Genomic DNA, 24,647 nt, shown 5'->3' on the forward strand with positions numbered 1-24,647 from the left:
GCCTGAAAGGGCTCCTTTTGGGCTGCTCGTCCCTCTGCCACCTGCCTCACTCGAGTATAAGCCATGGGGGGCTTTTTCAGCATAAAAAAATGTGCTGAAAAAGTCAGCTTATACTCGAGTATATACGGTATTTCTTGTACTTCATTGCTCAAGGGAGCACCACAAATGCCATGAGGCTTAACCGAATTGTGGCATATTTGCAGCTGCATTTTTGAAAACCATTTTCTGTGAATACATTGATTTGCATATAAAAACCGGGTTGAGACCAAACCAAGCTACCTAGTCTAGCATTCTCTTTCCTACAGCAGCCAGCCAGAGGACATGGGAAGGGTACAGAGACAATGCTATTGTCAACTACCCAGCTTCTGAAATAATAATAAAATGTGGAAAACACAGCTTTCCTGATATAAGCAATCTTAGTCATCCAAAGTATGACTCACTTGTGTCTGACATACAAGGATTTGGAATACGTATTGTGGCAACAGACTGCTGTCTAAGAAAACCATCTGCAGAAAATATTGTAATCTGACAGCGATTGGGTAGCTGCAAGAAAAACTATGGAGGAGGCAGCATATAATAGAGTTAGCAGCATCCTAAGCATTCCATCTAACCTCATTAACTTACATCTCCAGTATAAGAGCCACAAAAGGAGAAGTGTAGGAATACTGAATGAGAACCAGAAACAACAAAAGAGCCCAACCATTAATTTGTGTTTCTTGGTCATAGCTTCCAAGACTCTGGGTTACAGGAAAAAGGGTGCGCTATACCATCCCAAGAAGTCCATCCTGTTTCTTCTGGGCCTTTCTGTTCATCCCCTGAAGTCTAGCACTTAGGAACAAAATAAAAAAAATTCCTTCCAGTAGCACCTTAAAGACCAACTAAGTTAGTTCTTGGTATGAGCTTTCGTGTGCATGCACACGAAAGCTCATACCAAGAACTAACTTAGTTGGTCTTTAAGGTGCTACTGGAAGGAATTTTTTTTATTTTGACTATGGCAGACCAACACGGCTACCTATCTACTTAGGAACAAAGAAAGTCGAGTGGTGCAGGAACACAAAGGCCTACCCTGTATCAGTGGGAGCATTATTTGGTCCATAGGTAGAAAGCCGCTGGCTCAATCTCCAGCATTTCTGTGCAGGGCTGGGAAGGCCCCCTTGTCTGGAACCCTGAAGAAGCACTTCCCATCAGTGAGGAACATACTGAGGCAGATGGACCAATGGTCCAATTCAATATACTGCACCTGTCTATATTTTCCAACGCTCCTTTATTTGTCACATTTAAAGACTTCAAAAATGTTTGAAGGAATTAAAATCAGAATAGCTTCTGATTGAATATTGCTCCTATGTCTATTAGCACTTCAGACAAAGAGAGCTATTTCAAAGACAGAATAATTAATTCTATTTAAATTTCGGGCTAACACACCAGTAGGTTGATTGTTCATTCTTGCACATGTGAAGGCAGGTACCGTGTGATGTTCATAACACCTGCTAGAAAGATTAAAGCAGCCAAAGACTGGGAATGAATATTTTACAATTATTTCATTTAACATTGCTTTGAAACATTGTATAATATTATAATTAGAGCCTTTAATTTATTCCAATTATCTTACTTTTCTTAATTTTATGAACTGTGGAGCTAAAATAATCAGCCCTTCTGCTCCACAGACTTCTAAATATCTCTCTTTTGATATTCTCTCTCTCATTCCTCACAGAAATTTAATGCCTGTCTAGAGACACCTGTGGGGACAATTAAGGGCCCCATTGTTGCTACTTTTGACAAAGCTTTGCCGAATTAAATGTATTATTGCCACCAAGATAAAATGCAGGTTGAAGTTAAGCAATGCTTCAATATTGAGAGAAAGTTTGAGAAACTCTATGCCAATTTTTCATTTTATTTGTTGTCTTTAATTTCATCTACTACCTCACTCACTAGTGTTGGATTTAAAAGGAGTGTACACCAGCAGAAGACTGATAGCTGTATCTGTCACTTCAGGGAGCAGCCCAATCTGTCCGGAGTCACTCTGTGGCCTGGTCAACTCAATACAGTGGTACCTCGGGTTACATACGCTTCAGGTTACATACGCTTCAGGTTACAGACTCCGCTAACCCAGAAATAGTGCTTCAGGTTAAGAACTTTGCTTCAGGATGAGAACAGAAATCGTGCTCTGGCGGCGGCGCGGCAGCAGCAGGAGGCCCCATTAGCTAAAGTGGTGCTTCAGGTTAAGAACAGTTTCAGGTTAAGAACGGACCTCCGGAACGAATTAAGTACTTAACCCGAGGTACCACTGTATGTATTTGCATGAGTGGCTTGGATGGAAGCAAGTACTCAATTCAAGAGGCAGTCTGATATGGGGAAAACTCGACCAGGTCACAAACTCTAAATTCCATTACTACTACTACTACTACTACTCAGACTTCACCAATGCATCTCAGGGCAGGCTATAATAATTCAAAATTCAAAATAATTAGAAATGGTTAAAATAGATTACCACCATCACAGAAGTAAGATGGGCCCTGAAAACACATGTCTGAGTTGTCAAGGCCAGGCTAAGGAGCATAAAGGTAAAGGTAAAGGTACCCCTGCCCGAACGGGCCAGTCTTGACAGACTCTGGGGTTTGTGCGCCCATCTCACTCAAGAGGCCGGGGGCCAGCGCTGTCCGGAGACACTTCTGGGTCACGTGGCCAGCGTGACAACGCTGCATCTGGCGAGCCAGCGCAGCACACAGAACGCCGTTTACCTTCCCGCTGGTAAGCGGTACCTATTTATCTACTTGCACCCGGAGGTGCTTTCGAACTGCTAGGTTGGCAGGCGCTGGGACCGAGCAGCAGGAGCGCACCCCGCCGCGGGGATTTGAACCGCCGACCTTTCGATCGGCAAGCCCTAGGCGCTGAGGCTTTTACCCACAGCGCCACCCGCATAAATCCTGTTATAAAAGATTCCTTTTCTATCCCTAGGTTGCAATCTCATGTTTGCTTCCTAATGTCCCTTCTGTGCTGGCACTGCTGTTGAGCATTTTCACCAAAGACAGCTACCTTTAAATTCTATGTGTCTACTCAGAAGTAGGTCCCATCAAGTTCAATGAGATTACAGCTTTTAAACCCTTTTCTGACACAATACTTAGATTTTTTTCATTTTTTTTTATTTAAACCAGCCCTCCAGGTTTTTAAACCAAGGCACAACTAATTAGTGAACGTTGAACTCCTTAGTGGACAAATTAAAATATCTTTCTCTAGAGGTGGAGGGGGAAGGGAGAAACAGGTCCGTACAGGCTTATAATTTAATTTCTGGTTTATTTTAATATGCTGTCAAAGGCTAGTTAAAAAATTGCTCTAAAACCAAAATTCTTTATAATGTTCAAATAAGTTCATTGTGAGTGAACATTTTTGTGTAAAGCTGATGTTGAGGTCAAAAGCTGACATGCCTGACAGGAATGAAAATTGAGCTCATGTATTTGAACTAACTTTCAGAAGAATCATTGGAAGGAATAAACGCAAGGACTAAAACTCTCTAGGTGAGGCAAAGAAGGAGGTATGATCATTGAGGTCTTTTCAGTTGGATTGCATAGCCCAAGAGTGAGGGACTGAAGTACTTCCACACTGCTGTGTGTTCTTACATGAGTAACACCAGAGTACATAGAAGTATCCTTTAGGGCTGGGGTTCAACTAGGTCTGCAGAGAACTAGGGACTTGATGGCAAGTCCTATATTGCTAATCAGGGCAGATTTGAGGGTAAACCATACACAGCACGGGTCTGCCCTTGTGGCTCGTTGGAAGTTGAAACTGCTTCACATGTACTACTACGTTGTCGTCTTTATGAGGATATACGTTTGACTTTTATTACACCTGTTTTGCAAAAGTCCAGGAAAGAATCGGAACACCATAGTTTAAAACTACTGCTAGAGGACAAGAATCCCAAGACTACATTAAATGTAGCCAAATTCTGTGCGTCTGCAATTAATCACAGGAAGCAAGTGGTATCCCATAATGACCAAACCCCTAAATGTTAATTACAGGGGGGCACGCTAATAATTAATTTTAATTTTTTAATATTTAAATCCTTGTTATATTCAAATTGTCCTCTGTATTTCTGATTTTTTAAAAAAATTTTATGATCTGTGATATTGTGTGTGTTGATGCTGGTCTGTGACCGTATTAATAAATTCATTCATTCATTCATTCATTCCTATATTGCTAACTGTCTGCCATGCTCTGTTTTCTTTGGAACTAGGGATTCCTAGTTTGGAGAGAGGGTGCTTACTGCTTTTTCTGGCTAACCCTGTTTCTGACTTTAAGAAAAGTTTTGTTTTCTAAGAAGACCTGTGTTTGGAAGCCTGTCCCTTTTTGTTTTTCAAGGTTAATGTTCCCTTTGATCATTCCCTGTTCCTTCTGCTGTCGACTAGTGCAACATAAATGTATTTGGCATATGTTTATTATATATATATAGTTGTAAGTTGTATTGATTCCCATCAAACTCCCCCCCCATGTTGCATTTTTTCATTGTCACTATGCTCCTTATTTTTAGCTGAACCAAAAAAAAAAATGCTTTCAAGTTACACTGCAGCACCCCAAGTAAAAAATTGCTTAGGAAGACAATTCTGCCATGGACCACAAGATCTAAGGATAGGATGGGAGTGGGCTGTGGCAGAAAGGTGGAGCTCTTAAGATCAGAGGACTGAGAGGGCAGAGTATTTTAATATAGGACTACAGTCGCACCTTGGTTTTCAAACAGCTTAGTTTTCAAACGTTTTGGCTCCCAAATGCCGCAAACCTGTTTTGGTGAGTGTTCCAGTATGCGAACTATTTTTGGAAGCCAACCGTCTGACGGGGCAACTGTGGCTTCTGATTGGCTGCAGGAGCTTCCTGTAGCCAATCAGAAGCTGACCTTTGGTTTCCGAACATTTTGGAAGTTGAATCGACTTCCGGAACTGATTCTGTTCGACTTCCAAGGTACGACTCTACAGGAAAACCTATCCTAAAACCTAGGGAAAGAATGAATGTGATATTGGGGAACAACAACAACAACATTAAAAAATATCCAATAGATAAGTAAGTACAAACCCTTGGCTCCAGAACTCTTTGTGTGTCACTTACCTTATGTGAGTGATGAGGAGGGTTGTAGATGGAATGAAAAAGTCATCCACTCTGTCAAACTGCTTCCCCACTGGCTGAGTGTGAATAGTATGATGAGAAATACTCCCACTGGCCTGGGTTATCACCTGGAGGATGTATTATTGTGGAGGACAATTACTCACATTTTCTTTAAAATCTAATTTGAATCAATCATGTTTGATTAAATTATGTTAAGGGTAAGGCTACCAACAACTTATTCCAACACTTGGCTCAAACAAAGTTACTGTAATGGGTGCAGTCATTGTCATTGTTTTGAAAGTAGATGTTTCTAAATAGCTGCCTTATTTGTTCTTTGGCATGTGGTTCATACCCCCAATTAGAAATAAGAATATAGTGGCTTGTATAGCAAGAAACTCTAGGAGTTCAACATATATTCAGCTTTTTAGCTTTAGTACAAAGGGTATATGAACTTCCTGTGAGAAATCCTAACTCTTCCACTGTTTCTTTCTTCCTTCAGAATTATTCAGATGGTTCTTTCAGGTACCATAGGTACATTCAAATTTGCACTGAAATTTCACTTTCAGTGATAGTGTAAACTCTGCTCAAAATTTGTATTGTAATGTTTTTGGCAGAACAAAAACATGTATACCCTGATAACATGAGAGACATTCAGCAACAATATTATTACCAGGGTTTTTTAATACATTAAAGAAAGCTGCAAAGCAAGGTGAATGTGGATCTATCCCTGTGCACAAATGAACAGTATACATTTCTGAAACTGTAATAGCATGTTTCCTGGCTCCTGTGACCATGAAAATAAGGTGCTGACATTTTATGTTTGCCCAAGTGAATGTGTGCCTGGAGACAGCTTGGACTAGTGGTGTATGTACAGAGAAATATTATATGAGTAAGCCCTACATTTTGATGCAAACAATAAAAATTTAAATACCAGTGCTTAAAAGTAAATCCAATAGTTTCTACTGAAGTAAGCAAATAACACATTACAGTCTTATAAATCTGTATAGAAACAATGATACGCAGAATGGTTGCACATATTTAGCTGAAGTCGGGAATATTGGTCCTGATATAATGCTAATGCCAATCCTATTATAACAGTTTACTGCGGCATACAAAATACAACAAATACACATTTTGTTGGACTGTACCACAATACCCAATTCCTTTTTAACCCAAAGAGTTGAAGAGGACAAACAGTCATCTGCTGCCCCCCATTCCCCACTTCTCTACCTATTCCTTTGCCACTAACAATTTTGTATAGCACTTTTACCTCAGTCAGAGATGGTGGCTGATATAATTGCAAAGGTGCTGGGCCAGTTCCTCAACTTCAGTGGTTATGGCATTACACAGACCTAGCAATCCCTGCACAGCAACCCAAGGTTTGGGCTGCCAGGTTATAAATTAATAGAGTTGTATCCAAATTAAAACATGTATTTGACATAAGGAAATCAGTCTTCTTGTCCATTTTGCCTTAAAGTTCATATAAATATTTTGAAGTAATTTTCAATAATAGTGCATCTAGCGGAATGCTTAAAGCTCCCTGGAGACTGCGATCAGCTCCCGAGTCATAATCAATAGCAATATATATCAGCCTGCATTTGAAAGTATGTCTCCCTGCAAAAACAAGCTGTTTCTTTCAATGCAATCCCATTATCAGTTTGATAGTTCTGATCCCTTTTTTAACAAATGATTCAAAAATAATCAACTTCAGCAACTAACATTCACAGGCAATCCAAATTATGCTCAGGCTCTAATAAAGAAGGGATGTGAAGCATTGCACAGCTCCTGCATTCAGGGGAATACACATTTGTCTGTATTTGCTACATCTTAATGATTCCTGGAGATTTACTGGTTTCATGCAGTCAGGAATCATTATAAACAAAGCAGCTCTGATGAAAAATTACTGTGCATTCTATATATTGTAAAATTTGCAACTATTGGTGCTTATAGTGAGCCATTTTTCCTTGAGCAGTGGCTAGACAGACTTCTGTAGGGGATGCTCCAACTATAGGTTTCCTGCATCAAACAGTGGTAGACAGGAGAGCCTACAAGGCTCCCTTCAATTCAAATTCTACAGTTCTGTGTACACATGTGGTCATCTCTTTAAAATTCTCCTGCTGGTAAGGTACCTTCAGGCATCACAATAATAGCTTAATGTCACTTGTCCAGAGGTACATTCCACAGCACCAGGGGCGGAGGAAGGGGTGCGTGGTGGGTGCGTTCTGCCCTGGGTGTCACCACTGAGGGGGTGACAAAATGCTGGATGGCACTCACTGCGGGGCCTGCAGCATGCCTGAGCCATGCGTCTCTCCTGGGAGAGAAGCAGTGGCTTGGGTGCACACAGGCTCCGCACTGCCCAAATGGTCTGCCTGCTGCCTCCCCCGCCCCCAGCTGTAGGGCAGCTGAGTGGAAGGAGGTAGGCAGACTCCAGAGGCCCCACGGTGTGCCCCTCACCCCGTCCCTATGGGTGGCTTGCCCAGCCCCTGGGCGCGCTGCCCTAGACCCCCGAACGGCTTCCTCCACAGCTGCACAGCACCACTTAAGGATTAAAAGTCTGCCACCCTGTGAGTGGAGGTGATTTCACTGGATCTTTCCCCCTGATCATCAACTATGAACCTCATGTGTTAGGACCTATCAATACAGAATCCTTAAATATTATAGATCTGCCAGACGAACCCATACAAAATGCTATTTCTATTAATTTCATTTTGTTTTCACGCCTTCCCCTTCCACTGAAGGGAGCCTGGGATGGTGCACAACAATAAAAATGCACCTGTTCCAGGTTTGAAATAAGGAGGGTTGGATTCTGTTCATGTAAGAAGGGTTGGATTCTGTTCATGTAAGAAGGGTTGGATTCTGTTCCCCATCCCCAACCTGTTACACATGGCTCCTGTTACACAACTAGAAGGCACAAATCTTTGTTGTGATTTATCTGTAGATACTTTAAAGCCATTTTGATGTGCTTATGTGTGAAACATCACCAGAAATAGTACTGAGGGCTCCCTCTTCTGCACGTAACTGCCAAAGTAAGAGAAATGCTTTCTGAACAGAAGTTTAAAAAACAAAATAAAATCTGTGTTTGTTTAGATTTAATTCAAAATGTTGACATTATTCACCGTGGGGCAGTGCCAACTGGGGACATAGTTTATAAGTATTCCACTGCAGGTTTTCTACATTTTGAGCACGTACAAATGAAGGAAATTTCTTAGTAAGTCTTATTGCTGACAAGATAGCTTTAAAAATTCATTGATAGCTGCTGTTGAGCAGCTTCCAAGGAATTACTTTTATCTGTGTATCATAGGATTCTACAGCGAGTTTGGCTATAACTAAAACAATGAAATAAAAACACTCACCTGTAGTGTAGGAGAATTCTTATCAAAACTTCCCCAGCTGAGCACCCATACCTGATCATGCGATTTGTCGTAGTGAAGTTTGACTGGAATGGGATCTGTACTTACTGCCTAAAGAATATGAAGAAACAAGGAAAGAACCAGCTTTTCTTTAATGTTATAGTAACGTAAATAGTGCACAAGTTTGGAGTGAAAATTAGACCCCAGTGAAGCCTTCAATTGTTTATGTCATTCTAATTAATCTGAAGCTAGAGCACTCCTGCTTAAACAGTGATCTTTGCTCATTATTTGAACAACATGACATGGATATATGTTCCGTCTCCACCTAATTAAGTTGTATGCCGCAACAAAGCTATTAAAATGCTTGAGACAAAAGTGGCAAGGCAGCAAACTATTTATTTACCCTTCTTCCTAGATTGTATGCTTCTTGGTTTATCTGTGAACATCTTTTTGCTTTTGTTAAAAGTTGCAAATGAAGAGAAAAATGTGGAATATACTGACCATGGATTCATCAAAGTGATACATTTCGTTTTTTAATAGCAAATTGAAGAATTTCAACTAGCAAAAAGAATTCTGTGTATATTATTTGATCATAGCTTTCACGTAATTTTTAACTTGGTAAAACGAGACAAAACTTCTATATTTCCCTCAAATAATTTTGTGTGTGTGCTTTGAAAAGTAGAAGAAGCACACAGAGAGAGGTAGGACAAGAAAGAAATCTTCACTGGGTGCTTACAATTACAGAAACAAACACAGCAGCAGCTTGATATAAATGGACTAAGTGTGTTTTAAAGGTAAAGGGACCCCTCACAGTTAAGTCCAGTCGCGGATGACCCTGGGGTTGTGGCGCTCATCTCACTTTACTGGCTGAGGTAGCCAGTGTTTGTCCGCAGACAGCTTCCGGGTCATGTGGCCAGCATGACTAAGCCGCTTCTGGCGAACCAGAGCAGTGCACGGAAATGCCGTTTACCTTCCTGCTAGTTCAGAAAACTGGGCTCAGGGCAGTTAACAACAAATTTAAAACTTAATTGTGATACACCAAAAAAAGCATAAAAAACAGTATAAAAGTGTGAATAACAATAAATTCAAAAATCAAAAATCAATTTAGGAGAAATCCATCCAATAAACATTAGATGATCACCAGGGCTAGCTGGCTAAATTAGTCCTATTTGGGCCAGGGGAGAATTAGCTGTGGGATCCCAGAGTGGGTAATCTTCATAAAAATTTCTCTGTTGCTGTCAATGAACTAACTCCACTATTAGAGCTGCATTTGTATTTTTGGTTCTGTTTTGTTTTAAAAGGAGCCCCTCTATCTCTTTGTTCTGTTCTGTTTGTTGGTCTTTCTATCACGAAACTGTGAAGCACAGCTTGTTTATCAGTTTGACAAGAAGAGTACCAGCTGGCTAATTAAGTGGATCTAATTTAAAGTAATGATGTAGATCCTCAAGATAATGTGCTAATGGCTGGCTGAGACCACTGGTGATGCTTAACTATACACCTGAGGTGTTGCGAAAACTCCAGCTTCCTGTAAAGCCAAAGCTGTTTTTCTTCTTGAGAAGACAAACTCCAGGACAATTGTTTACTACTCGGTTGCCTTTCTTTTTTTTAATGCTGCTAGATAACACCTGCAATAGTCTTTCACGCCTGAATCAACTGTTGTGATACTGCAAATTGTGCATGTTTGAAACAACGTCTTATTGTTGGCTCAACCACTGCAAAGAAATCGAAGGGAATCAAACTATGTGACTTGGGTCAAACCCATTGAAACTGAAAATGCAGTTCTAAATAGTTCCACTTAGAGCACAATTCTTCTATTAATCTGTGTGCTTCTCACTTTATTTCTGAAATGTCACTTGTATCTGAGATGTTATATTACATGGGATATTAGATGTGGGTGCCATGGTTGTAGAAATGCTTCTATGTAACATGAGAAATCACTGAAGCTGGTCTTGTTAATTGTACTGGCATGCTTAAAATTGCCTCTACCCAATCTGTTAAGTAACTTCACACCAAACTACCTCACCCAGCAGGTGTAATGTGAGATCAGGATGTTGAAAAGGTGATGTAGAAATCTGGCAAACTGGACTTATGATTGGAAAGAAGGAGAAACTGAGAGAAGCAGAAATTTAACAGTTTCACTCATCCCTAGTGAAACACTCTGAAATCACAATTTTCTTGGCATGATCACCCAGCACATTTCATGTGTTTCTGCTGGTCCCTTCCCTTAGTTCATGTGGGAGAGGCTGGATATCATTCAGGTACAGGATTGCATTGCAACAACATGTTTTTCCATGCATGCAATTATAGCTTGACAAGATCACCTCTTGTGGCACCATCTAGAGTTGTTTTCCAAGAAAGGTATGCAATTTTTCTCGAGTAAATAGAGAGCAAAAGATATCCACCTTCTGAATAATGTGCATATTTGACTTCTTGTACCTTCCTATGCTAAGACATCTTAGTGATGTGGAAAGAAAAAATAAATAGTTCCCTCAAAGTGGACTGGCTAAGAATCTAAATGCCTCACATATCGGTTATACATATTTAAAGATTTATGTCTAAATGCAAGAGAAAAATAACTCCTGGGGCTGGCAAAAAAATAATAATACAGTAGCATATCATTATGGGATAAGAGAGCAGGATTGTTTCTATGATATTACAAGCAGTGCTGAGCCAACTCTTTCCCTAAAAACTGCCAAAGTACTTCATATTAGTTATACTTCAGTGCTGAAATCTCTACTGTAAAATGACAGAGATAAATTGATATTTCCTTCATGGCTGGCAAGTTTTTGTGGGAACTTTAGACATTATATTTTGTCACCCTGGCTAAAAATCTTACAAGCCTCTTTCCATTTTCTCACAGGATTTTTATCAAGGGTAAAAAACCTGTAATGTAGTTTAATATTTCAGTTTATTAATGGGATTTCCTTCTTGCAGAAATGTGTGAGAATCAGTGTAACAGAAATAGTGCCGGGGTCCTCTTTAAATGAGAATAAACTTTGTTATAATGTTAATATTAGAAGGGTTGTGTCTTGGACTTGATGGGCAATATTTCTGGACTCACAACAGGGCACACCAGCCTGCCGATTACAGTCCTCTGCACAAGACTCCATTCTGTAGCAGAGAGACTCCCCCAGGAGCAGCTTTTGGGAGGGGGTTGGCAAGAGGCCTAAATATGTAGTGGGAATTGACTTGCACAACTAGAAACACTTTCCACTAAGGCTGCATGCATTTCCTGTCTCAAAGAGTTATGGGCACTGCAGTTTGTTGTTCTTGTTAATTTAATTTATATACCACCCTTTATCAAAAGTTCCCAGGGTGGTATTTAACATTAAAACACATTTTACGGAACATAATAATAATAAAAATAATACAAAGCATAATGACAGATAACATAATAATAAAATAATGAGAGCCCCTCTACACACACCTTTAACAGGCCATAGATTATTTCATCGCCAAAGGCCTGCGTAAAGAGGAATGTTTTTGCCTGGTGCCTAAAGACAGGCAATGATGGCAACAGACGAGGCTTTCTGGGGAGAGCATTCCACAGATGGGGAGCCACCACAAAAAGGCCTATTCTCTTGTTGCCAATCTCTGAACGTCTCAGGTAGGGAGGACATAGAGAAGGGCCTTAGATGACAAATGCAGGGTCTGGGTCGGTTTGTATGCGGAGAGGCAGTCCTTAAGGTATGAAGGCCCTAAGCCATGTAAGGCTTTATAGATCAATACCAGCTCTTTGAATTGGGCCTGGAAACTAATTGGTGTTGCTGGGAATTGTAACTGTGAGGAGTACACTACAGCGCCCATCATTCTTTGGCGGAAAGAATATGCTTCAAATGTCTTTTGAAAGCACAGTGTGTATGCAGTCTAAGGCAAAGCATATACTGGATATAACACATTATAACGGCCATCCAAAGTAGTTGTGGACTGCATATGGGAAATCCAGGTTCTAGCAAGCATGAACATGATGTTTCATTCAGATACGCCAGGTGTGGAGAACATCAGGCCCAGGGCTGAATGCAGCTGTCTAGGCCTACGTGGCCATGGGACTCCTCCTCAAGCCACACTCCACAACTTCCTCTAGTACTTTTACATGGCTATATTGTGTCAATGATTAGTGAAAATGGCTCTTGCCAGCCTGGTTGACGACTCTGGAGGGGATGTGTATGAGGAGGTGTAAAAGCTTGTAGTGGTGTTAAAACTTTGGTATTTTGTATGTCTGAAATTGTGCCTCTGGTTCATAGGTGAAGAGTTGCATCCCTTCTTCCAACCACTTTTTTTCTGTCTCTCTCAGGCTCCATGGCATGTAGCCCTTGGAAGCTTGCCCTCTAAGCAATGTGGCCCTCAGGCTGAAAAAGGAGAAGTCCTGTGAGCCCTCTTGTTGTGAACTCCCTGTGCTTTAGAAATGTCCCTGAAACTAATAAACTGGACCCACCTTGAATACTAGGTGAGCATGGCAACCCACAAATTCTTCTCTTGCTTGGATTTGACAAGACAGAAATGTGACAAACAAAATAATGCCTATTTTTGATTAGCTGGATTACATTCTAAGAAATGCAGGTGAACTATGCAGTCTTCCAACTACTTCCCTAACTATAATTCTGTGCTTAAAAATGAACAGAACCTTTCTTTTGTATTTTATTGAATGCTATGATGATGGCATTCTAGAGCTGCTCTAAAATAAATTATAGTTATCTTTATTTTAACCTGTCATATTGATACATGATAAAAAAAGAAATTATGAGCACTGGTGTACAAGCATTAGCTGTATATTAGTGTCTGTTATATTATAAAGAAGTCTAGGGTACTGGGAATATTGGCAAGGATTAAAATTTTAATAGCAGCCGTGCCTGACACTTTCAATCACTTTCAAATTTCATTTCTTCTTATGAAGATGACAGCAGATTTTTTAGCAACTGTATAATGCCTATTCATGAAGTGAAGCACAGCTGCTTGCAGGAAAGTCACATTTATATTTTAGAAAGTGCAAATTTTATGATCTTGAAATGAATTTTAAGACACTTCTTTGTGTTCTGAAACATAGTGCTGACATGATTTTGCTCTCAAGAGTAAGGTGAAAATTATTGTCTGAATGTTTTTGGCTAACCCTTTTCACAGATGAGAAGTATCTAAAACTTAAACTGTACATCATAGCCAATGGTTGAACAGGCAATTATATTTGCTATGATATATAAAACATGCCAACTACTTATCTATGTATGTGTATCAATCACATGTACACATACACATCCATATAGACATAAAGACACAGGTAAATGTACACCTCATTCATAGTTAAAGTAATGATAAACTCAGGGACCCAGAGAAAAACTTTGCGGGTTTATAAACTTGCCAATTTTTAAAATACAAATCTTTATAGGGTTAAAAAAAAATCCATCCCTTCCACCGAAATATATTTGCACTTTGTTTACATTTTTTTTAGTGTAATACTCTGAAAACTTCTAACAATAAGCACTGAATGGGCAACATGCATTCATATATCTAAGTCTGAAACATCCAGACTTCAAAATATAAGCTGCTGCTATGAGCAATTTCAAGGATGCCAAGATATTTGTTAAATAAACAGCACAGTCCTCAACATTCTACACAGAAGTAAGTTTCATTCTGTCCAAAGGAATGTATTCCCAGGTAAACTGGGTATAAGGGTGAAGCCAGGCAGAGCAATATGAAGCCCTCACTGGGACCAGCATAGTGGAGCGGAGCAGAGTGGAATGATTGATTGGATGTCTCATCTGCCATGTCTAGCTAACAAGAGTAGAAAGTGTGTGTGTGTGTGTATGTATGTTTATATTTTTTTGCTGTTTGGGGCCCATTTCAAGGGGATGGATCTACCTAGGATCCAGAAGATCCACAGCCAGCCATGCTCCACCTCTGCAACATCAGTTTTAGAGTTGTAAGCTTCTTCCTGCAGGTAGGAGCATTGCTGGCAATAGCATTGAATCCATCTTGCTTTCCATGGCTGCAGCAAAGCCCCCTCCCAACAGAGAACAGCACTTTCGTAAGCCTGTTAACACACATTGCAGAATGGGATATGATCACACTCCTTTGGGTGGACTTACCACCGAAAGGTAGGAGTCACAGTGCACATCCCAAGCCACATATAAGCTTCTTGCAAGGACATGGCCCTAGCCCTGTGGGTGTAAAAGGTCCTAAGCTGAACTCTGGGAATCTCTATTTAAAGCTGGGAAATTTTCCTCTGAAACCCAGAAGAGGTGCTCCCAGTCAGAAAAGGCAATACTGAACTAGACAGAACAATGGTCTGACTTGGTATAAGGCAACTTCTTCCCAACACTACACTGATAGGAATCAGGTTGCAGTTTCTTTTTGTCTTTGCTAATAGCCACAAAGGGAACTGTTCCCTTTGAAAAACTCCAGATATCCATGGCTGATAGGATATTCTATAGAAACTACTATCACACAGTTGTAGTAGTTTGTGAGATTTGTAGTAGTTTGTGAGATTACATACTTCCTGAATCATGGCCTGATGAGAGAAAGAATAAGCAACAGGCCTCAATCCAATATTTTGTTCTACCTTATACAGCAAATGAAAGAAAAGAGTATCTTACCTAGGAAGAACACTTACCTGAACAACTTTTTGTGACTGCACATCAACAATCAGCACTCTGTCTAAGGTGGGTTGGGTTACATATATAAACTTGTCTTTTACATTAACAGCAGATGCCCAGACGCACTGCTGGACTTCTTCCCCCTCAGCTTTAGGGCAAACTTCATCCTAGAATTAAGAAGAAAGGAAGATGACAAATCACTCTAAGACCACAATAATTCTAAAGGGTGCTCATAACAACTCTGCCACATTTCTGCATGACTCAAATGCAAGCTCAAAATATGCCAGAAGAACAGGCAAAGCCTGAACTATTTCAGGAACTAACTGTACTAGCTTCAAATCGTGAATTCAGTTTCATCCAAGAACATTCAGCCACCTCCCCCCCCCCGCATCCCAGTTTAGCTTGTCTCTTGAAGTTATTTCTTTAATGTTGGTTAAATTATATGCCTGTCTAGCATAATGGACGATGTGCTAGCTGTAAAACCTCTAAAGTCTTCTATGATGCCATTTATGCACAGAGGTGCCTTAGCTACAGGATCTAGTCCCCACCAGATCCACTTTTGTGTTCTGTTTTAAAGTAATCAGATGATGTGAAAGATCATCTGATCATCTGAGACTTCAGAGAGCTGCTCTGAGTCACAATAGACATCATTGAGTTAAACAGAAAAAGAGCCTGACTTTATATAATTCAGTTTCCTGTGTCCCAGGAATAAACAGAATATTGTACATGGCATGAAATGCACTTTCTAGAATCCTGTCCCTTTAGAATCTGTGACAGAAAATATCATATACCTGTAATGTTCAGGAGCAGCTAATATAATAATAATAATAATAATAATAATAATAATAATAATAATAATAATATTATACCCTGCCCATCTGGCTGGGTTTCCCCAGCCATTCTGGGCGGCTCCCAACAAAATACTACTACTACTAGTAATAAAGCGATAAAAGGACTCACAAAAGCTCACAGTACAGTGGTACCTCTGGTTATGAACTTAATTCGTTCCGGAGGTCTGTTCTTAACGTGAAACCGTTCTTACCCTGAGGTATCACTTTAGCTAATGGGGCCTCCTGCTGCCGCCACGCCGCGGGTGTGCAATTTCTGTTCTCATCCTGAGGTAGAGTTCTTAACCCGAGGTACTGTAACCCAAAGTGTTTGTAACCTGAGGTGTTTGTAACCCGAGGTACCACTGTACTAGTATCCCAGTAGGAGCATTGCTGCTGCTTACCAGGAGGGGGAGCCAGTGGTGAGGCTGGGCCTATGCACAAGCACCACTGGGACTTCTGGAATGGCTTGGCTGGAATGGCTTGTCAGCAGCAACAATGCTGCTTCTGATTGTTATGACTCTGGCCCACTGTGTGAGCCAGTCTTTTGATGCAGTGTAAAACAGTGCCCTTAATTCCCATTCCCGGATACCTGGGCCCTGTCACTGCAGATTTACAGTTGCTATACAGAGAAGGGAAATGACCAAAACCCATTATCACTTGTGAAAGTGCTTCTGGTCTATCCCGGATGCTCTAGAGGATTCATATGAACACAGGGTTATTAATCTGGCAGCTGATGTGTGGACTGTAATGTCTTCTGAAAATCCACAAGTGTTATGTAGCCGTAACAACACAAAAGGCAAATGGCCAGCGACTATGTGTGAATAGAAGGCATGTAGATCTTCCAGAGTGCTATTTATCAGTGGATATGAAGTAAATCCACCAGTGCTACAAAATTAACTGTGTGCCAAACAGTTCAAAGAACGCTTCAAAGAATGCTTGAAGAATATTCATACTCCAGTTCTGAAAATTGCTTGGGCCAGAAATGTGTCACATATGCCAAGATTTCTCTTCATCTTTTCTTCATCTTATTACTCAGGACAGCTCATCAAAACAAGATTTTAGCATATATCTGATGCTTATTCCTGACCTAATATCTTCTATTTGACACATCATAGCAGGCTGCTGTAGCAATACTTATGGTGTGTCAGAGGATGATGACTTCAAGCGAGGAATAAACAGCAGGCACTGATGAGCTGCTAAGCAAATATCTTGTTTCCTTGTGCAGGGGTTTCTTTGAAATGAAAAATAGAGGGGGAAACAGCACCTGTGACATGCAGAGGGATTGAATACTAGAAAGCACATTTTTAAAAGGCACATGATATAATTTATCTGAGCATTCTGTGGCATCTCTGTTTGATGGTTTTTCTTTGGTACACAGTATAGGCACTGTCTGAATCTTCGCATGTCAGAGTGAAACAGAAATCAATTTCTGAGTCCTGCTTAGAATGTATCCACTTACAAGGAAGGTTAGCAGTCATTATTTGTTGCTCAGAATTTATTAAATCTTGCAGGGAAATGTGTCTGTTTGAAACCACTCTATAATACTTTAGAACATTAAAAAAGGGTTCCTTTGAATTGACCAACATCGGGCAAAAGAGTACTTGCTGATACTAAAATTAAGGTTCGATTTCCTATTAATGCTTAATATAATTCTGTTAATGCTGTGCCGAATCTTGCCATTCAAATTCTCAAAAGTTATGTTCCCCTATGGAGGGGGTTTTCCTTTTCCTGTCTCTTATTCACTGAGGGGTATATGGGGTATTAGGGGTAGTACCACTGGTGTGCGACATGTTGTGCTCCTTCTGAGGTAGTTTGTCCATCTTTGGTCTCCACTCTTCACTCAGCTCTCAGGAACTGTCTCTCCTAGGAGCTGTCAGCATGTGACAGTGGACACACCCTGAGAAACAATTTCAAAAGGCTGGCTAAACCAGCTGAAGTTAGCTGATGGGTCTCAAACCCTCCATGAGTTAGGGACTTCCCCTGCATGCAAAGACAGGCTCTGCCAGATTGAGTGGACATGACCAATAGTGGGCCCAACGATCAAGAAGATGGTTTCTGCATGTACTGTAAAGGGAAGAGGGGTAGATGGGGCTCATCAACCTTGAAAGGTAGCCTATCTAGGAGAAGGAAATCTCTGTTCCTAAGTCTCTGCCACCTTGCAGAAAAATCCATACCCTCTGCTTTGTGGAACATATTTGGGAGAGAAAAAGGCTAAGCAGTAAAGCCTGTACAAATCTGGAGCAGAGTCCCTATGACAGTTAGATGGCATCTTGTATGCCTCCTTCCAGCAATTCCTGTAGCCAAGTTGGTGCTAAACATATTGCTTTCCTTTCCTTTGGACTATATCAGAGAGGCCAAGAGTGGGGTCCTGTCATCTAGGCAGCCCAGGACCTCCAGACACACTGTCCAGGCTAGCACCCTGAAGAGGTCACAGCAAAAACAAGGCAGGAGGCAGCAGTTATGAGTTACTGGTCTCTTCAGCCACAGTAGGTGCTGTGATTCTCCAGCGTGGCCAGAGGCACACACCATTGTCTCTTGAGAATGATGGATGCCAACGTCAAAGTAGAGTGATTTGCCTCCCTAGAGAGAGAATTCTACACCATTTCTTGATCCTGCCAATCTGACAGATTTTGAGTGTAAGCCTACACAAGCAGGGACTCTGACGTCCGATGCTAAGGACTGGGCAAGTACGTATGGCTACAGGTGGTCCTTTAATGTGATCCTAAACTATTTAAGGTTACCAATTGGGCCTAGAAACAAACAGGTAGCCATATTGAAGGTATTACATGCTCAAATCACCTGACCGCACAAGCAACCAGCTAGCTGAATTCAACTTTCTTGACCTCATCCTGCCAAAGCTACAGGGTTGTTTTTGTAACATTCCCTTGAAAAGCTTAAACAAATGAAAAATGAAGGCATTCTATGGATAAATTGGGTAAATCAAACATCAGAGATCACTACACTCAAACATAAAGCTATTGAAGACGCCTCACTTAATGTGGCCTCAGCTGTGCAAATACCGTATTATGTATATTCAGTTATTTGTACAGCATGCTGAAATATGTACATATATGCTTTTGCATATCACAATTTTTAGCTAGTATATCTGCTGTTAAATATTAACTTAGTCAAATGAGACCTTCAGTCCTAAGCAAATTTTTTCTCCTTACTTATTTTTTATCTATGAGACCCATTAATCTGACTATAGCTGATGCCAGAAATAGTTTGATAGATGGGAACAGAATGCAGAATGAAGTATTTTCTGTTTTAGAAATGATTTTTAAATTTTTTTTATAAGGTTAAGCTTAGCATTCTCCTCTTTACCTTCAAATGCAAAGCTCCATTAAAAATTTCCCCAGTGGTCAGATAATGGGATGAAATAATTTTCTCTTAAATATAGGAACAAATTCTCTTTTTAATTAAAAAGTGATTGATGCACCTTTTTTCCAATTTAAGTTCCTTATAAGAGGAACATCTGATAATATCCAATAAAAATGTTAATTTATTTCACTGCTTTTTGACACTTTCCTAAGCAGAAAGTGATTCAGTCTAATTCAAACCAGCAGATGGAATAAAGCAAAATATTTGGTGATTTTGGAGAGTTGTTTCTGAGATAGACTGAGATCTACAAAGAAAATTGATTTGCAAAGTTGTATAGGATGCCTTATTCAAGCTATCTAGTCAGTAAAAACATGGCCTCTTATTTCAGTAGATCCTGAGTCAATCCAAATATTATTAATTAGCTCAGATACATGTAAATAATTTGTTACATGACTGATCTGCAAGAAACTTTGAAAGTTTTGTTTCTAAATAATATAAATTAGGTTAGGAGGAGGGAAAACAGAATTGGCCAAGGATATCTAGTAAGCTCTGAAGATGAGAAAGGACTGTTACTTAATTTTCTGAGCTAACATTTTAACAACTGACCAAATGCAAGTTTGCTTATATACTGTATTTTTTTCTTTTAAAAGTTCATGTTTCTATCTCAGTTCAGCAGAGCATCTCTGTGCAAATGAACAGCTATGCTTAATTTCAAATATGCTTAAGTCCAATGTATAGTGTTTGATTCCGATATCAGACAATCAATGAACCTTTGTAATGTTCACAAGTAAAGCTAAACCATGATTTAGTGCTAAGGAAGAAGCCTTAGCCAGCCTTGGTCTTGCATGCTGTCTCCTCCACTATATATAGCGGTGATGATATTGGAAGCTTAATTTCTGCTTTCAAACAACTTTGTTCTTTGTTACTCTTGAACTTGGTTTATTTTTTTCCCCAATTAAATTGTTATTGTTTCCCTTACATATTCTTTTCCAACAAACAATATTAATGCCATACATTCCTTTTGACTCTGCTGAGTCACTACTCCCCTCCCTCCCTGCAATTGGTATATTTAACCACTTTCTATCGCGCACCTCATTCTCACAATAGTACTATTATACAATGAAAGTATTATGTCAATCCTGCTAGTGTCTTGACCTCTTTACAATTCTCCTTTAAATATTCACTAAATTTAATCCAGTTATTTTGGTATCTTTGATCTTCCTGGTCCCGGATCCTCCCTGGCAATTTGGCAAGTTCTGCATATTCTGTCAACTTCACCTGCCATTCCTGGATGGTTGGTATGTCTTGTGTTTTCCATCTTTGCGGCAGGAGGGTTCTTGCAGCGGCCGTAGCATACATGAACAGATTTTGGTCTCCCATTTTAATTTCCATTCCTATTAACCCTAATAGACACACTTCTGGTCTTTTGGGGAAAGTATACCTAAATATTTTTTTGAGTTCATTATAAATTGATTCCCAAAATTTTTTAACCTTGTCACAGGTCCACCACATATGAAAATAATCCCCATCTACTTTTTTACATTTCCAACATTTTCTTTCTCTTTTTCTATACATTTTAGCTTACTTTACTGGCGTCAAGTGCCATCTATACATCATTTTCCTTTAGAGCCATACATCCTGTAACTCTTGAACTTGGTTTAGGATCATGGCAAGTGAGCAAACGGTTGTTGAAATAACCAAAGTTTGGAAGCAATGGGGAATTATAATTAGTTTAAAAATGGAAGCTGCTAGATCTAAAGGTGAACTTCTGCAAGTGAAAGATACCTTCAACTCATAAGAAGGCTGCTTTACACATCTTGCTACAGCGTTGCATGAAAAATAATAAGGAAACAAATGCTAAATATGTTGTTCTCCTTGTGCAAGAGATTCCATGAAAGCTTGTGGAAATTCTAGCTGATCAAGATTTATGAGAACTTTTGTAGAACCTGCCCATTGGAGCACTTTATCTTGCACCAACGCTTGGGCAAGCATTTGTGAAGTACGGCTAGGCTAACAGTTCCTTTACTTGTGCTCACTTGTTTCTTTGGATCTAGCCTGAAGGTCTTAATAGACAAGACACTACAGAGCAGGGGTTCCCCAAGTGGGCAGTTTTGCTCCCTAGGGGGGCATTAAGATTACCTATGGGGTGCTAAGAGGAGCTGCAGGGGGGCAAGGGAGCTGTAAATGACTATCAGACTTTTAAAAATGGTGTCACTGGATCAAGTTCATCAGAGTTTTTTAATTCATTAAATTAAATGGTATTAATTGGATTTTGAATAAATATGCAATTAATTGCCACTGTTTTGAATTTTGCTGTGGTATTATCTTCCTTATAGGGACACAGGTGGCGCTGTGGTCTAAACCACTGAGCCTCTTGGACTTGCCAATCAGAAGGTTGGTGATTCGAATCCCCGTGACGGGGTGAGCTCCTGTTGCTCAGTCCCAGCTCCTGCCAACCAAGCAGTTCGAAAGAACGCCAAAAAGTGCAAGTAGATAAATTGGTACCGCTCCAGCGGGAAGGTAAACGGAATTTCTGTGCGCTGCTCTGGTTTCGGTGTTCCGTTGTGCCAGAAGCAGCTTAGTCATGCTGGCCACATGACCCGGAAAAACTGCGGACAAACGCTGGCTCCCTCGGCCTGTAAAGCGAGATGAGGACTGCAACCCCAGAGTCATCCGCAACTGAATTTAACTGTCAGGGGTCCTTTACCTTTACCTTATTATCTTCCTTAGTGGGCCATTCAAATCACTATTCTGAATAATGGTTTTTTACAGGTTAGGGCAGAAAACCCTGGGGATGAGTTTATGGAACCAAGGGGGGGGGGGTGGCTCCAAAAAAATTGGAAACCGCTGCTTTGGGGCAACCAATGCCATAAACATATTGACAGATTAAATTTGTAAGAATGAGGACTCTAAAAAGCCTAAAAGCCCCTCAGTACTTGCATCTGAGGAAACTGTCATGTCAAAACGCTATGCATTTAATGTGGTATGTAGTAATAGATACTTAGCTCAAAAGCAGCTTGAAATCCACACTCAGGAGCCAGTCTATGCAGCAGAAATATATGTATTAAAATAATGCATAATTCAATGAGCTGGAAACATACTGTCCTCCTCCATGGAGGGAATTCTATTGAGGATTTTTTTTAACAACATAGCATAGTTGCCTGAAGGTATGTTGTATTCAAAGCAATGAGTAGAAAAATATTTTCCCCTTGCTATGTAATTCAAGTTATGGAGCAGCAGCAGATTTATAGGCACTATGCAGGAAGGCGTAAAAATAATAATAAAATCCTAACCAGTAAAGTTGCATGACAAAAAAAGGGGGGGCACAGAAAATAAATTTGCATGGCTGTTTTCCAACTGCAAGGGAAGAGTAGTTTAAACTTACTACTTGTGGTGTTTGTCTGTTCAAATTTTGCCCTATTCAACTGTTCAGTCTAAATGTGCAAAGGGGCAAACAGGAATACATCGTATGAGTTGGAAAGACACTGTATTAAACTTGAGGCATGAATTGGATATAAGTACCTTTGAAATGTATATCAACTACTGTGAATTTTACAATAAATTTATTGAGGGCTATCCCAAAATCTGCTCTGATCTCAAAACAAACAAACTGCTTAAAATTCACTCAGTGTTACTTGATCAAGCATTAGATGTTCTTCTGATAGAGGATTTTTAAAACTTTGTTGTGATGAGTTGTTCATCCTCACAGATGAAAGCAACATGTGCAAAAGACTACAGAGTTCATGACACAATATGACTATGGTGAAAATACCAAGGTCCTTTCACTGAAGTGAGAGTCTGATGATACTGAAGGATAGCACAGATACTTATGATAGCACAGATCAAGCTGGCTAAAACTCAGACATAGGATTATCTAAAGGAAAATGGAATAACAACACAATTCTGCCTATGTAATTTGCACACACCTACACACTCTGGTGGGAAGGTAAACGGTGTTTCCGTACACTGCTCTGGTTCGCCAGAAGTGGCTTAGTCATGCTGGCCACATGACCTGGAAGCTGTACGCTGGCTCCCTCGGCCAATAAAGCGAGATGAGCGCCACAACCCCAGAGCCATCCACGACTGGGCCTAACGGTCAGGGGTCCCTTTACCTTTAACACACTTGCTTGCTCCATGAACTGAATCTTTCCTTCTCCTAAATTTTATTTCTGGTATTGGGGAGAGGGTTTACAGATGGAGAAGAAAAAATAAACCTAATATATTTTACATTATAATTACTTCGCTTCACTGTTCATCACTCAACTTATCATTAATTCTGAAATGCTACACAGAATACTTTTACGTTTCACTGTTCTCATTTTAAGTTTCCTTGGGTAAAATTTTCAGATACTTCCTAAATTATCAGCTTTTAAATTACCCATCCACACGAGAGAGAAAAAAGGTCTTTGACTTATTTTTAGTGATGTTGAACTAATTTTAGTTAAGCAGCACAAATCAAAGCTTGATTAGCTACTGAAAGTATAATTACATGCAGTAAAAATTTATCTTGTTGTTGAGCACTGCATATATCTGTATATATTTTTTAACTTTGGCAGTAATCATTACAGAAGCAAATCTAGCCCAAGGGTTTTGTTTTGCATAGGTTTTGGAAGAGTAGAAACATAGGAATATGTGAGTAGGGATGTAGGTAACCCACAGTTATATTTGCATGAATGCCAGAGGGATAGCAAAAACTACAAGGAATCCAATGTTACCTTAAAGACTAACCAAGTTATTGTGACATGAAGTTTAATGGAGTAAGGTCCACTTACTTGACTTACTTCTGTCTTTATCTACACCCTTATCTGTCTGTCTTTGTGTTCGTCTATCTAATCTTCATACACAGAAACACATAAATGGGTACATAGAAGTAAAGTTTATACAAAGTAGGGTCACGTGGCAATGAAGCAACCTGTGGCTTTCTTACTCAGAATTCAAAGTAAGGTCAGATTGACCTATTCGTCACTGCTTGACCCATTTTCAAAGTGTGGCAACAATTTGCGATAGTAAGCCTTTGCATGAGTTCTTTCTAGAGCAGGCTTCCTCAACTTTGGCCCTCCAGATGTTTCAAGACTACAATTCCCATCATCCCTGACCACTGGTCCTGCTAACTAGGGATCATGGGAGTTGTATGTCAAAAACATCTGGAGGGCCGAGGCTGAAGAAGCCTGTTCTAGAGTTTGGTTGCTACAGCCTGCATCTTCCATATTTGCCATGGCATTCATACTACTGCACAGCTAATGTAACACTGTGGCACCATACTGAGACAAGACTTCCACAAACGCTTGAGCAAGAGTCCATGGCACAGCATGGACACATTTCTCCTTCTGCCCATAGTTCTTTGGAGGCAATCAAGTCAGGGTCTTCTATTGTTGTGGCGGCCCAGTGACAGAAAGGAACAGGAAACATTTGTCAGCCGTTGCTTCATTAGCAGATAGAACATTTCAAAGAGCATATTCAGCTTTTTGAAA

General features: G+C 40.1%; 1 protein-coding gene across 4 annotated transcripts in view; it reads right to left on the minus strand.

The window, feature by feature from the left end:
* FSTL5 (follistatin like 5) overlaps positions 1–24,647 on the minus strand; it is a 340,816-nt gene that overhangs the window by 17,317 nt on the left and 298,852 nt on the right. For all 4 annotated transcript variants that reach the window (XM_082237218.1, XM_082237216.1, XM_082237217.1 and 1 more), the window contains 3 exons: positions 15,043–15,192; positions 8,442–8,549; positions 5,092–5,216 (listed from right to left, as the gene is read on the minus strand). In XM_082237218.1, coding sequence (XP_082093344.1) covers positions 5,092–5,216; positions 8,442–8,549; positions 15,043–15,192 — 383 coding nt within the window. The remainder of the gene's footprint in view (positions 1–5,091; positions 5,217–8,441; positions 8,550–15,042; positions 15,193–24,647) is intronic.

This window comes from Podarcis vaucheri, assembly GCF_965113315.1.
Source record: "Podarcis vaucheri genome assembly, chromosome: 9".
In the NCBI taxonomy this organism is placed as follows: Eukaryota; Metazoa; Chordata; class Lepidosauria; order Squamata; family Lacertidae; genus Podarcis; species Podarcis vaucheri.